The sequence below is a fragment of the Aedes albopictus genome, chromosome 2, assembly GCF_035046485.1.
Source record: "Aedes albopictus strain Foshan chromosome 2, AalbF5, whole genome shotgun sequence".
Taxonomy (NCBI): domain Eukaryota; kingdom Metazoa; phylum Arthropoda; class Insecta; order Diptera; family Culicidae; genus Aedes; species Aedes albopictus.
The window spans coordinates 281772289-281788571 of record NC_085137.1 but is presented as its reverse complement, the minus strand read 5'-3'; the positions used below and the strand labels follow the sequence as shown (position 1 = coordinate 281788571).

Here is a 16283-nt window from a genome sequence, read left to right as displayed (position 1 = left end):
GAGATATGACTTTCTTAAAAAAAGTGATTTTTTGAAGAAAAAAGCCAATATCTTTTTAACTATAAGAGATAGAACATTGAGCTCTTTGGAAAAAATATGCGTCATTGATAGTTCTAAAAGTGCTCCGAACAAAGTTTTTACGAGAAACGAATGGATTAAAAGTTATTGCAAGAAAATTGAACTTCATGGATCACCTTAACATGATTCTTTTAAAAAAATAAGTTAGGAACCATAAGAGAGAGAATAATGATTTCTCCGGCAAACTTGCTCCACATAAGTTCTTTTACAACTTTGTAGAACATTTTGTAAGCGTACATAAAACTATTCAAAAGCAGATGTTTGGATCAGCTAAACTAAAGGGGCCACCCTAATTTCACAATGATGAGAAAAAAGGTCAAAAAATACGAAGAAACTTTCCTAAAGACATCATGTATCTAAAACTTAAGGTTTAGGCACAAACATTTTTGTCTTGGTAAATACGGCTCTGGACTCATTGTGCACTGAAATAATTCATTGATGTTGTATGTTAACCGATCTTAAAGAGGTGAAATGAAACTTGTTATAAAATTTCACTTTGGGACAATCCATTGAGGTAACATTGATAGTAAGCCGCAGCAGTTAACCCTCTTTTGGCATTAGGGTCATTTTTTACCCAAACCATACACTACGCAGCGAGCTGCTCCCAAAGTGGTGCAAAAGGAAGGATAATTTAGCGATAACTTAGAGGCTCCTTTACTAGCACCCACACCCTATTTGACAAACTAAATTTCAATCGAGTCAAACCAGATGTTTGAGTATTGATTTGTTTTTGGTCAAAATTTAATATTTGATCCTGTGTATTAGTATCTTAAGCTCACCTCGCTCGACTTAGAACAAGGGCCATGTCTTCTACTGCAGTCATGTTAACTCGCGTCCGGCGATTAATGACTTCTCCCCGTAGACCTTCAACCGATGATTCTAAGTCACTTAAATCTTTCTCTAATCGTATGACTTCTTGTTTGTAAATTTCCTCCTCTCTAGTCATTTTGGCCTGCAAATAGAGAATGTTACTTTGGTTAGAATAGAAATGATAACAATTGTAAATTTACACAGCAATTTTCCAGTGACCACGCTGAGCAAGCCGAAATACATGCATTTCTCTCTCTCTCAGCAAATCGGTCACATGCCTAAAATCAACGCTTCCTAGAAGATATAATCTAAGCCCAGGGAATCCGATTCAGAGCTATTCGAATATTAAAACAAATCACATTTTGAATTATTATTTTTTAATTGTGTTACTGCATTGCATAAAAATATTCAGTTTCATGCAAATAAAAAAAAATCTTGAAAGAGTTTAAACCCAATGGAAATGGTTACACATGATTAACCTTCACGTATCCGACCCCCAACATCTCATTTTCAAAATGCTGACATTTCGTCAATTTTCATCCATTTTTTTTTAAGTCGCCCTTTATCGATCATAAATTAGTGCAAGTTTATTACAGCGAAGTGGCCATGTAATATGCGGGACCATCCCGGAGATATTCCGGATTGTACTGGGGTCAAGGAGGGTGCCGAAATGACTAAAAATGATTATTTCGTGTGTTATTGTGTTTGAACCATCGATTTTCAGCGGAATTTTCATCGCGAACAATAAAACACAACTGCGATAATCAGATTTGAATAAGTTGACCTATTCGGATCACTGTGACAGGTTCATTTCCGTGGGGGCCTTATTTGGGACACTTCTGGTTTCATCCAAAACATTTCGTGTGACATATCAAACTTCATGATTTCGAATGACTGAGTCGGAAACGATACCCTGAAGTGGTTCCGGGTCATTTGGCCGAACGCCATTTGGCCGAATGCCGTTTGGCCGAATGCCATTTGGCCGAAAGGGTCGTTTGGCCGAATGCCATTTGGCCGAATGCCGTTTGGCCGAAACATGAATGATTAACTTAAGTGACCATACCACTGTTCCCCGTCTCAGTATATTACTCGAAAGAACAGCATATGATTCAAAGAAGGAAAAATCTTTAACAAAGTATTGGCAATGTCAACGCCAACTAATCCCTACATATCAAAACTAGAAAGAATAGCCTATGATTAAAAGAAGGAAATACTTCTGATGACTATATTGGCTCTAAACTTCCTCTGAATTCTTTTGATCATGATTCGGCCAAACGGCATTCGGCCAAACGACCCTTTCGGCCAGATGGCATTCGGCCAAATGGCGTTCGGCCAAACGACATTCGGCCAAACGGCATTCGGCCAAATGGCCGGACACCCCCTGAAGTATGTACCAACTAATATGGTTAACCCGGAATATCTAGCATAGGTTCCACGGGGCTGACATCGGGGACATTTCTGGTTTGCAACCAAAACATGCCGTGCGACGTATCAAACTTATTGATTTTGAGAAAATGGGGCAGAAAAAATGTAGTTTGTAGCAACTGATACGGCCGCTCCGGAACACCAGAAACAGGTTCCGCGGAGCCTCGCAAACACAATAACACACGAAATAATCACTTTTAGCCATTTGGCAAAACAGAAACCCTCCCCCACCCTCTGACCCCAGTACAATCCGAAATATCTCCGGAATGGTTCCGGATATTACCTGATCATTTGGGTGTAATAAACTTACACCAATTTATGATCGATTGAGGGCGACTTAAAAAAAAATGGATGAAAATTGACGAAATGTCAGCATTTTGAAAATGAGTTGTCGGAGGTCGGGTATGTGAAGGTTAATGGACGACAACCTCAAACATTTAATTTCTCTTCTAGGATATTGGTTCCCTTATTAAGCATGTGGCTACCATTTTCATCCTACGAAAAACAAAGAATTGAAGCGCGGTTTATTTTGCTCCTAAGGCCAGTAGTACACAGGGTCAAATATTTGACAAGGAAAGAACTCAAGAAACAACATCAGTTTGACACTAATGAAAATTTGATCGAGTCAAACAAGATGTTTGAGCATTGGTTTCTTTTCGGACAAATATTTGACCCTGTGTACTAGCAGCTTAATTTTTGCATTTATTGTTAGAGGTAAAAGGAGCACGCATGTAAACAAAAAGAACGAAATCAATCGGTGCCGTAATCGCTGGTTCTCGAATATGATGAATTAGGGATCGTGAGATTACTTATGGCACTCAGACCCTACACGCCAAACGCTTCCAGCAATAATTTGTCGAATTTTGTCGAGCTGAAGGTTCCAGCAAAAATTTGTGCTGAACTTTTAGCAAAGTTTGCTGAATTTCAGCAAATCGTTACTGGTGATCAGCAGAGTTTACTGAACAAATTAACAAATTTTGCTGAATTTCAGCAAATGTTTTGCTGAAACCTTCAGCTCTGCAAAATTCAGCAAAATTTTGCTGAAACCCTCAATCGATTTTTGGGGTGTACACGGAAAAAAAATGTACGGTAAATAATACAACAAAGCTGTTTTTAAATTTTTTATGACTCTTTATGTTGAGAATAACCAACAAATCCGTCAACTGAATTGAATTATGGTTAGAAATACTATGCCCTTAGATAAATCCTAATAGTTATGAAGACTGCATATTATAGTTAAATATACCATACATCTTGTCAACCAAATGTACTGGTTTTGCAGTAACGTTTACCATGTGTGATTAATAGTACCGTTGAAGGATTGGGAAATATTTTACCATGTCCGTGGTTAACTCAAGCGTGTTGCACCGACAATTTTCAGCTGACTATGTTTTGCGTTCGATTTTACCACAGCTATGGTAATTTTGTGGTTTCTCTTCGACGATTGCCATTTTGATAAAAGTGTATCAAGTGTTCTGCCGCCGGTGGTAATATTTATGTTCTAAATTATTAATTGCAATAAAATAATTACAGAAAAATAGTGAGAAGCCTTCAGCGAAATAATTATCTGTATGCCGGTGAGTTTATAAATATCAAATTTGATAGATTTAAGCATTTTATGTAAGAATGAAAACTTGCATGCAACTTTTGGAGGATGACTTGTATGGGAAATATCGTACCTAACATAAATCGCTTAAAACTATCAAATTCGATTTGGTAAAACGAAATATTTTGCATGGGTCGTTAATTTAGATGTTAATTGACCAATTAACCTTTTGATTGCTTAAAAAAATATTTCCTTGCTTAATGGCTTCCAGTCAAAACAGCCCAAAATCGCATATTTTGCCCTATAAATTTAGGTATAGCTCAAAATTGTGACGTGTTAGAGCAAATCTGAGCCCGGATTCGGATTCAGCGGCCCAAAATCCTTCGGAGACACATAAGTTTGCTCTTGAGACAGACAAAAAATTAATTTTTGTTACGCTGTGTTATTATTTTCAACTAGTTGTCCCGGCAAACGTTGTTCTGCATGCCTACTGTGTTTTTTGACATGCAGCTCTGTAGAAAAATGCCCCGCAAAATGAAATTTAAAACTTTCCCGTTTTCGGTGCGTTCCCGGTCGATTTTCCCAATTATTTTATCGTACGAACACGTCGGAGCCCTGGCGGAGTGTAACAGTGAAAGAATCATGTCGATCTGATGACCCGTTCCCGAGCCTATTCGTGACATACAAAAACCATTCCATTTTTATTTATATATAAATAGATTCAATCCATGTAAAAAGTTTGCTTGGGGCAATACAATGGACTACCCGCTTTGCGCGCAGCCACAGTTGATCAGCAGAAGTAAATCAATTTAATCTTGTATGGCGAAATGCATCTAAACTTGAATTACTTGAAATAGAAAGCTTTTACTGAAAAAATATTTGGTAGGCTTAAGGACAAACGTCTTGAAATCCCGCATCAACAGTGCATCAGAACTTCAGACGCACAAATCTCAAGAAGCAAGCTTAAAACAACAGTGCATTTTATTATTCTGTTCTTGCTCACTTGTAATAAGCTTGAAATAAGAAGATCAGGTGCGTTGGTTTCATTTACGAAGAGATTTGTGCCCTCGAAATCGTGAGTAGGTCCCAAAGTCGGCCATTGTGGCGGCCATATTGGGCTTCTAACAAGTCTGTCCTTAATAGTGGTCACCATTGTGCACAACCACTACCAAATATTTTTTCGAATAATGTGTTCCACTTTGAAGAATTTGCCTTTAGATGGTATTCGCCATACAATATTTTTGCGATTTACTTTTAGCGATTTTTCGCGCATAGAATCTAGCGCCACATTGGTCGATGCGGAGAGTAGGAAAACAGCCGATGTAGTTAATTCATTGTGGTTTAAATATGAACCCAGTGCTTAACTCCTCCATGATCGGATCAATTACCCTATTACCATTTGGCAATGGATTACCCGCTTTGCGGGCAGCCACAGTTGATCAGCAGGAGTAAATCAATTTAATTTTGTATGGCGAAATGCATCTAAACTTGAATTACTTGAAATACAAAGCTTTTCCCGAAAAAATATTTGGTAGGCTTAATAGTGGTCACCATTGTGCACAACCACTACCAAATATTTTTTCGAATAATGTGTTCCGCTTTGAAGAATTTGCCTTTAGATGGTATTCGCCATACAATATTTTCGCGATTTACTTTTAGCGATTTTTCGCGCATAGAAGCTAGCGCCACATTGGTCGATGCGGAGAGTAGGAAAACAGCCGATGTAGTTAATTCATTGCAAAACCAAACAAAAAAGAGAAACAGTAATGTCTTACTCGCTCTTGATCCGATTGTCCCCAGAGGGCTCCACTACTGGACAGCAGTGTTGCCCGTATTCGCATAAAAGTATCCTTAATATCCTCTCGTATGGCAACTGCTTGTGTTTGGGTTAGGCGTCTCATCGCCCGTACTTCCGTTCTCAGATCTTTGGCCTTCTTTTGCAATCCCCGTAAATTGTTGTACACTTCCGGTGCGAGCGAGAGGTCAGCATTGTATTGATTCGCCGCTAACACCAATGGTTTTGGTGGCGGGGCAGGCTTCAAGCGATCACGCTCTGGAACGGAATTTTCTTTAAGGAATATAACATTGTAAAGTTTGTTTTCAGAAAGTTACCTTGGGATGACGTCCGTGGCAACGTTGATGATTTAATTGCAGGTTTTGATGGTTTAGAATCAGCTTGAAAGAAAAATGATAAAAAAAACAGTATATTGATGATTTCATGAATTTCTAGACTCTAGTGCAATTTTGATTTAGTGAGATACAATTTGCACACTCACTAATATTAGTAGGCGTTTGCACAAAAATGTTTGACATTTTACCAAAACAAGGGAGACGAACTCATCAAATATCTAGCATAATATGACCTTCACCGAACTAGATTTTTTCCGGGCAGGTTTCGTGTTCCGCAATTTACGAGAACGGTTCGGCCACAACAGGTGTTAAGGGATGGTTGAAAAACTCTAAGGAATATTGATATGCGCTGATAATTCGTTTTAGACCGGGTTATAAGATACAGTAATGGATAGTGTGTTGTTTGTTGGGTTTTTATGGCCTCCGGTCGCAGCGGGTGGATAGTCGTTGGGGGCTGCTAGGTTCGTGGTTGGTGTGGACTGGGATTTTGATTTGGCATCGAGCCTGATCGATGTAAGGCGGGTATTTGAAAGTGCTTTAGGGATAGTTTCTAGTTCTAGTTCTTCGAGTCATCTTGTAAACGTGGAGTCCCTGTTTCATCCCTGACTTGCCCTGTCCGTACGGACTGAGTGATTCCCCACCTTTATCGATGATTTGCCAGCTATCTGACTGTGGCCGGGGTTTAAGAAGTGCGACATGCAGTACACACCTCGGTACACACTATCCTCCGTATCACAACTTAACACTCATAATACACCCAGATTAGTTCCGACTCCATAAATCTCCTCTTAGGTATGCCTGAAAACATGAGGCTTATTCTGCATTTCTGATTTTTTCACTAAACTGTGTTGATATTGCTAATCAAATTCTCTATCAAAATAATAACAATGAGAAAAAAAAGTTGTTGTCGGGGTAACCGTGAGAAAGTGTAGGTGTTCAGTGAGGTGTGCTAATAATCACTGTACAAAAATTAATTGCACAAAAGTCTAATAATTTCTGAGAAGCTCAATAAGTATTTAAGTGATTTAAAATGCTTTGATGTAATCAGAAAGTATTCAAGTGCCTTTTTTTTTATTTTGCAGCATTTGGTGGGGCAATGAGAGTGCAAGTCCGGTCAAAGCGGATGATAAGGAGGGGTGATGGCTGAATAGTCTTTACTGACCACGCAAACGCCATGGCATAGGAAAAGGGTAGTTTGGTGTGGGAGTAGGGTGTTGGTAGAGACTTGGCAATTTCAGTGCTATTCGGATGCAAGATAATTTTAAGGTTCAATAGTGAATCGCAGTAGTCTAGTCTAGTCTACACATACACAGCCATTCATTGAAAGATTTCTGGAAAATGATAGGATCGACTACTCCTATTATTTTTCTAGTCATTATTAATGGTTGCAGTGCATCAGAGATGCATTACAAGCATCAAAGCGGCCAGGCCTACTGTGCAGCTTTTTTATTGTTTTAGAATCAGTAAACGGGGACATCTCTTACCAACCGTTCTGTAAAAGGGAAAATAGAGTGTTGTACCATTTGCGCAGGCGTACCTATTTTGGGCACTTGCCGCTATAACTAAGTCAATTTCAAACCGATTGATTTGAAATTTTGTCCAGAGTTAGTCACGTACAGCATCTAACTCTGTACAAAAATTCAAATCAATCGGTTTGAAATTGACTTAGTTATCGCGGCAAGTGCTCAAAATAGGTACACCTGCCCAAATGGTACAAGACCTCAATATATCGCTTCGTTGGGAGTGATTTTGCTAAGAATGTTAATGCCACTCTATATCCTCTGGAATCCTGGGATGGGGCAACGGTATTTCCCCCATATGCCTTGGCTCTCAAGCCTAGGCTTAAGCAAGCGTAAGGCTCAATCTATATATATAAAAATGAGTTTGAAGTCCCTTTGAGGCAACAAAACTCACGAACGGCTGAACCGATCTGGATGACTCTTGCATGGTTCGATTCGTATTCATGGTGGCTGTGTTTATATGTACAAAAAGTTACGAAAATCAACTGATAAAGTAAAAAAATTGATAAAATGCGGATTTTTCATGAGCTGGGAAGAAAATCAACACGATCGAAATAAAATCAATCTAGAGTGCGGTGCAACAATGACCTCAACAGTTGTCAAATCACAACATCTTGGCAAGACAAAGTTTGCCGGGACAGCTAGTAGTAAATAAATCGCATACCTCCCAAAACCAAAAAAAAAACACAATAATCCACAAAATGATAAGCAAGTCATAGAAAAAAAAAGATTATTTAATTTGTCAGATATTACAAACGGACACTCCTACCTGCGGTGTCATGGTCGCGATTTTTTCCGCAGTCAAGTTCGCAGATTGTGAATAATCCTCGGTACCCAATTACGTAATTTATTTTTAGTCCTTTACTGTCAGATCGGTATAACAGCATAGACTAATTTCAAGACCTCGATATACCAAAGAAAACGATCAAATTTTGTGTGTCCAGTCCGGTACCCAATAATATTCATAACCGTGTATTTTTTTCTGTGTAAATTGCCTTTTGTGTAAATTATATTTAGCGTGTTACACTGATCTGACAGCTCTGACAGTAAGGGACTAAACATAAATTAAGTAAAGTGGTCACCCGAGGACTGTTCACAATCTGCGAACTTGACTGCGGAAAAAATCGCAACCATGACGCCGTTGATAACAGGTTAAATATAATTTACACGGAAAAAAAATACACGGTAATGGATTGACTGTCAAACGATGAAGAGGCTTGCAGCGAAAACCTAACCTAAAAGAAATCCCATACGATTTGTAAACATTGCCCTCAATTTTTTTTTTTTGAGGGCAAGGACGGCTTTATGGACCGACGCCGAAGGAAAGAAAGAGAAGGAGACAGTGATGACGTCAGCGTGCAAGCGCTCAAACTGCAACGATCGACGCGCCAACATCTTACGAATAGTGGAGGGTGTAGGCACCTTCCTCGCGGTGTTGTTTACGGTGAAGCAACACCGCGAAAAAGGTACCTGTACTCAACATTCGAAAAATGGTCGCCAGCCATCCCGGAAAAATGTCCCTTCGGTTCCGGTAAATAGATCATTCCTAAATAAGCCTTAAATCGAATTGTCCACGTGGTCTTGTAGTAGCCCTAATAGGTAAGACTCAGTCATTGCCAATTTTGCCATACATACCGAATGCTAGACATGACGCCATGGATAACATTTGCATATGTAAAAGCTTTGCTGATGTGACCTTTCTATTAGGTAATTCTCGCATCTCTTTAATTTTAAAGTTAATTAATGCATTAGAAAGCTCGAATTCCCGCTAGAGGAGATCATTTGATCGCACTAAAACACCATAGGAGATAATATCATATTGGCTGATTACAGTACAAATGCAAGAAACCTCCATTTCCCCCCCTTCCCGCAACCCGGGACGAGCCCTGTTAGATTACGAAAGCCTGGGAGAATATTACAAACCTTCAATGGCATTCCCACACTGAAATAAATTTTGTTGTTGTTTCCACCGAATCCATGGTAAAATTAGGAACTGTTCCAACAATTTTCAACCGAATGCAAAATTCTGTTAATTGTACTGAAACATTGTCACCATGCGTGAAGTACCATTGACTAAAAACATTCTTGATGTTACTATTTTGACATTGTATTTTTGACCATGTTTATCTAAGACGCGCAACATTCAAGTCTACATGGTCGAAATTACAATGCCCAAATAGTAGAACCAAGAATGTTTTAGTCATCAGTAATACACGCATGGTAATATTGACAATGTTTCAGTACAATGAATTAAATGCTTTGACTGTTTTCCTACTCTCCGCATCGACCAATGTGGCGCTAGCTTCTATGCGCGAAAGATCGCTAAAAGTAAATCGCAAAAATATTGTATGGCGAATAGCACCTAATGGCGTATTTCTCGAAGTGAAACACATTATTCGAAAAAATATTTGGTAGCGGTTGTGCACAATGATGACCGGTTTGGTGCTTACCAAATATTTTTTCGGTAAAAGCTTTTCATTTCGAGAAATTCGAGTTTAGATGCTTTTCGCCATACAAAATAAAATGATTTCACTCCTGTTGAGCAACATTGAACGCACTCTCTGCAGGTAATCCATTAACAGAATTTTGCATTCGGTTGAAAATTGTTGGTACAGTTCTTAATTCTACCATGGATTCGGTGGAAACGACAACAAAATTTATTCCAGTGCACACACTAACCCACATTGCCCCTGCAGTGCGTTGGTGGACTGAACGAGATTTTTCACTCGCTACCCAAGTAACCACAAGCATTATATCATTGCACGAATTAGACTGAATATCAACATCTGCAATGCGAAATGCAGTAATTCCACACTTCTCATGCAATAATCCTTTAGATTGGCATTATCAATGTAATGATGCATTGCATTTTTCTTTACATTAGGGTTCATTAAAAGGTGATATAAGATAATTCAATAATTCAACACTGCAAAAACTGAATAAATGAAATGCACAAACTAGCAAAGTTTGCTCTAACAATACAATTATAAAAGCTTGAATCTAATAATAAACAAATCAAATCAAGAAGATTCAACAACTTTACGGTCAACTCCATCAGTATTCAACATTTCTGGTTCGACTCCCGACCAACTTAATCCCCATTTGAGCCACCGATCGACAACAGCAAAACCATTCTGTAGATGACCTTTTCTCTTTTCTGTAGGCTGCTATCACATGCCATTAATGATGGAAATCACAATTAGCATATGAGCAGTGTGCGAAGGGTGTTTTAATTTTCTTACTGATTGAATATCTTTTAAAATGCATTATGTATTTATCAGTAATTTATCAGAATGTGATAAATTTCTGTATTCTATTACATATGACATAGTCGTTTTGGCTTCTACTGCAATGATGTCTCAATCAATCAAAGATCAGTTTCCTTTTAGTTAATGAAAAATCTGTTGTTATCACTGCAGCAGGAACGGTCCAAGGCGCCAGCGCGATGGAACTCATCTAGCGGTCTTCAACACTTGTGGTTCGACTCGCGACCCGGCGACAAAAAAATAATAGTTAAAACAGTCATGTGTGGGGGGGGGGGGGCATCATACCGTCGATAACGAAACGGTGCTAAAAATAGATTTTTGTTTTGGTTTTTCGTGTTGCACGTATTAAGCATCTGCAAATGCAAATGTACAGCACATGCATTTATGTTACTTTAGTAATGGCTGTCAGCGTGCTGCAATATGTGGCACTAATTTGATTTTAATGGGGCCCTTTTCGACTTTAATATTGCTTCAATGAGGGGTTTAAAGCAATGCAGCATTATATTCACAATTTTAATTATCAATATATGGCAAAATTGATGCACTTATATACGGCTTCGTGGTTACTTGGGTACCCATACACTAAGGTCTTTTTTACACGTTTTTTTACACTTTTTTTACACGGTTTCTCGAATTAACACCGTTTTTTACACGGATTCGCGAATTAACACGGGTTTTTCAACTTTCCCGCGTATTTTTGCGCGCTTTTAGTCTTCTGTTGGCTGGACCTCAGTAAAGAAACCAATTTTAAATTTTAGTTTCTCACCGCAGTTAGTCATGTACCAACACTATAATACCCCGACAGTTACAGTTCGCCATAACCCCAAACCAAAAACGAAAACTTTATTTTTCCCCGGAAGAAGGCGCCATACCTGCGCTGAAACGTCGGGTTAAATAATAAACTCGTTTTACAGTTAAAAAGACTGCGTTGCCGATAATCAAAACAGCTAGTCAACAGGAACGCCGACAGAATCCAGTCGACCTTTCCGGAAAATTGACTCTTTCTGGGATAGTGAATATCATCTTTGAAACTTTGAATATCTCACCCGCTATAAGAAGCTTAATTAACTTGGCACTTCCTTTTGTGAAACCTCTTTTGAAGCAACTGTCTTCAAAATGGCCGATTCTTGAATCTTTCATATCTTTCGATGGCTAATTTGTCCAGAGAGGTCGGAGATATGATAGAAGTCCTATAGTGGAATTGTAGAAGCTTAATTAAAAACATGGATGCTTTTAAATTTTTAGTTCACAGAACACGTTGTGATCATTGGATTACTCGTGGAATTCAATTCAGGATCCCCATGATAGTGATCATCTGCCAATCAAAATTTCAGTTACCAATGATTCGTGTCAGGCCGGCCAGGTCGACGTCGCGTATGACCTCACGAAGCATATCGACTGGGGTAAATATGCTGAATTGGGCTCAGAGGGCGAGCAGTCGGTTGACGTTCTTCCACCGCAGGAAGAATACCAATTCTTGTCCGGGTTAATCGTCGAAAGTGCTCTTCTATAGCGTAGCGTAGGCCGGTTCCGGGAACTTCGATACGGCGAAGACCCCCCACACTGTGGTGGGATGAAAAAGGTACCGGAGCGCCTATCGCGAAAGATCCGCCGCGTTTAAAACCTACCGGAAGCGCGGTTCATGGGAGAATTACGAGTGGTATTCCTCTCTTCACAACAAATTCACGAATCTCGTGAAGGCGAAGAAACGTGGTTGTTGGAGGAATTTCGTCAACGGTTTATCGAGGGAGACGTCAATGCGGACTCTCTGGACGGTGGGAAGGAGAATGCGCAACGCGGTATCGGTAAATGAGGATCGAGAAAGCTCGCCTCGATGCATTTTCGATTTCGCAAAGAAAGTCTGTCCGGATTCGGTCCAAGTACAAGCGAATATTCGTCGTTAGCCACCCGAAAGAAATGCGATAGATTCACCCTTTTCGATGCTAGCCTCCCAGACGTCGCGAAGAGGCGCTTATTGAATTTGTTCAATCTATTCTTGGAAAGCAATACTGTTCCGGATGACTGGAGACGAGTGAGGGTTATCGCCATTCAAAAGCCCGGGAAGCCCGCATCGGATCACAACTCGTACACTCACCCGGAAGATCTGATAAAGCTTTATCGTACAACTATACTGTCGGTTCTCGAATACGGTAGCTTTTGCTTCCAGTCCGCCGCGAAAACACACATCCTGAAGCTAGAGCGTATCCAGTATCGTTGTCTTTGGATCGCGTTAGGCTCCATGAACTCGACGCACACAATGAGTTTGGAGGTACCAGCAGCAGTACTCCCTTTATCAGATCGTTTCGTGGAACTGCCGTTAAGGTTCCTCATCCGCTGTGAAGTGCTAAATAAATTGGTAATTGAAAACTTTGAGAAGCTGATCGAACGAATTCATAAAAAAAAACTTATGACAGTGTATTACTCGTATATGACTCTGGAGGCAAGTCTGGAGGTTCACCCTTCATTGAATGTTCCCAACCGCGATCGCTTCCCAGACTTCTCCAATTCCACTATAGGTTTTGATCTGACCATGATGCAAGAAATCCGTGGAATCCTAGATCCGCTCCGATCGGAGTACATTTCAAAAATTTTTGCAAGCAAGTTTGGTCATATCAATAGCGACAGAAGGTTTTTCACTGACGGGTCAAAAACAAATGATTCCAACTGGATTTGGCGTATTTAATGAGCTTCATAGCGCTGCCCAAAGCCCTTGCTCAGTATACATATGTCGCAGAATTGGCGTCTATACACTACACATTAGAGCGAATCACCTCTCTTCCCCCTGATCAATATTTCATTTTCACGGATAGCCTCAGTTCAATGAATTAACTACATCGGCTGTTTTCCTACTCTCCGCATCGACCAATGTGGCGCTAGCTTCTATGTGCGAAAAATCGCTAAAAGTAAATCGCAAAAATATTGTATGGCGAATACAATCTAAAGGCAAATTCTTCAAAGTGGAACACATTATTCGAAAAAATATTTGGTAGTGGTTGTGCACAATGGTGACCACTATTAAGCCTACCAAATATTTTTTTGGGAAAAGCTTTGTATTTCAAGTAATTCAAGTTTAGATGCATTTCGCCATACAAAATTAAATTGATTTACTCCTGCTGATCAACTGTGGCTGCGCGCAAAGCGGGTAGTCCATTGAATCTATTCGCTCAATGAGGCCGGTAAAGCACTCCACGTATTTCCTAAGCGAAATACGATCATTTTTGAGTGCTCTATCGAATCAAGCATATAGCATTACCTTGGTTTGAGTCCCTTCGCATTGCTTGATTCCGGGCAATGAGAAAGCGGACTCACTCGCCAAGGTGGGCGCTATGGAAAGCGATATTTATGACCGTCATATCGTCTTCAATGATTTTTTTTTTTTCGATTGCTCGTCTGCATGCCTGGGTCAGTTGACAACAAAAATGGGATGCAGGAGAGTTGGGCAGGTGGTTACATTCAATTCTCCCACAGGTATAGAAGACGACGTGGTTCAAGGGTTTGGATATGGGTCGAGATTTTATCAAGATAGTGTGTCGACTTATGTCCAATCACTACTCTCTGGGCTCGCCTTTCTATCGAATAGGGCTCACAGATAGCAATCGTTGTAGCTGTGGTGCAGGCTATCAAGATATCAACCATGTTGTGTGGGAATGCCCCGAATACGGTATTGCCAGATCCGATTTATGTGCATCCCTCAGGGCCCGAGGGAAACCAGAAAAGGAAGACATTAGAGATATGTTGGGTACACACTTAAAACAGAATGCCGAGATCGGCTGTGCGGATCTCGGTTAAAGTTCATTTGCTGAGATCTCGGTTAAACGCTTGACGTTTAATGTTTGATGATAGCGGCACCCATGGGTACTGCTATGAACAAACTTGACTTTTTGCTGATATCTCAGTTAAATTGCGATTGCAGATCTCGGCAAAAGAATGAAAATTAGCCGAGCTCAACTGAGTGTGTAAAGTTGAACTTGAGTATATGAAGCTTGTGTACCTTTTCTTGAAGCAAGCTGGAGTCTTCGTTTGATATCCCCGTCTTGTTGTTCCACTTGTCCACCTCGTGTCTTTGTTTGATATCCCAGTCGTGTTACTCCACTTGTCCACCTTGTGTCCCTTCGAAAATCGTCTGTATGTATCGTTACAGGTTGTTTGCCACTCTACGTTTGACCAGCAGCAGTACGCCACACCATGCTGTTACGTGTCAACGAAAAGCCCCATCACCCTATCCTTTCCACAAATATTTTTGTTCCCCCTAACCTCGACCAAACCGCGAGTTTTTCGGTTCCCCAAAACTAACGTAGTATATAATTCAAAACATGAAATTGTAAAAAGTTTTTAATTGAATTCGGCTCCGTTATGCCTGTTGGCGCATGAGCCTAAAAAAAATTAAAAAAAAACTTTTTTTTTATCAGTGATTCGTTATTAGGGGAAGTGCGTGCATAACGCCATAACATAAGTGTAACTTTTTTGTGCCTTTGAGAGAAACCCGGTAAGTTGTTCGACTGTTTCTGTGGCGTTGTTTGCAGTATGAGCTCGCCGATCGGGTGGTATGATTGTGCGATATTTGCCAGAAAACCATTCGCCAGAATGACAAACGCCAGAAAACCATTTGCCTGAATGTACCATTTGCCAGAATACTATTTGCCCGAAAGTACCATTTGCCAGAATGTACCATCTGGCAAATGGTACTGTCGGGCAAATATAAATTTTCCCTTTTTTCTAAGGATTAAATGAAACTAAAGATGTGATTGTGAGAATTTGGTGGATATATTTTAGTCCATTAACATAAAAAATGTCGTCAGCTTCAATCTTTTACAATAATTCAATATGTTCACTGCTAGGATGATCTCTTGGTTTGTTTCGATAAAGGACGACTAGGGCTAGAACAACAAAAACCACTGCACTGAAAATATTCTACACGTTCGAGCCACACACACTAAGATCAGCTCGGTATTTTTCCCATCTTTTTACTGAGTTCTCAACAGCAGATTTAACTCGGTACGCTCGGTTGTTTCTTTTGCGAATATTCTGTAAATTGAGTTACCGAGCTCAGATAATAAACTGTCAGAAGTTACTGATACACTGTAAACATCGTTACTGGTGAACGGTAAATACGATAACCGAGTGTACCGAGATAAATCTGCTGTTGAAAACTCAGTAAAAAGATGGAAAAAACTCACTGAACTCAGTGAAAAAATTACTGAGCTGGAACATCTGAATCTTAGTGTGCATATTTCAAACATAAATTTTCACTACTTGGAAAACATCTGAATTTAACGTGTCAAACCAGTCATAGACATACTTTTCGAAATCATGTGTAAAACACGTTAGTTTGGCATCATAAATGTAAATTTTCTTGATATATCAGTACCAGGCACCCAGTTACGGGTCCCTGTTCTTCAAAAAATAAAGTATGTTAAAACACACTTTACGCGGGCGAATCGCTTATAGTCATAGGCGAACCATTTCCATTATCGATACATAAACACACCGCCAAACACGATCAAATCA

At 39.8% G+C, this 16283-nt stretch overlaps 1 protein-coding gene across 10 annotated transcripts in view; it reads right to left on the bottom strand.

The window, feature by feature from the left end:
* LOC109414982 (coiled-coil domain-containing protein AGAP005037) overlaps positions 1 to 16283 on the bottom strand; it is a 220891-nt gene that overhangs the window by 63061 nt on the left and 141547 nt on the right. For 6 of the 10 annotated variants that reach the window (XM_062851940.1, XM_062851939.1, XM_062851938.1 and 3 more), the window contains exons 15-17: positions 5972 to 6034; positions 5635 to 5927; positions 858 to 1030 (exon numbers count right to left, since the gene is read on the bottom strand). In XM_062851940.1, the coding sequence (XP_062707924.1) occupies positions 858 to 1030; positions 5635 to 5927; positions 5972 to 6034 (529 nt within the window). The remainder of the gene's footprint in view (positions 1 to 857; positions 1031 to 5634; positions 5928 to 5971; positions 6035 to 16283) is intronic. The other 4 variants (XM_062851943.1, XM_062851946.1, XM_062851944.1 and 1 more) reach the window with 1 other exon arrangement.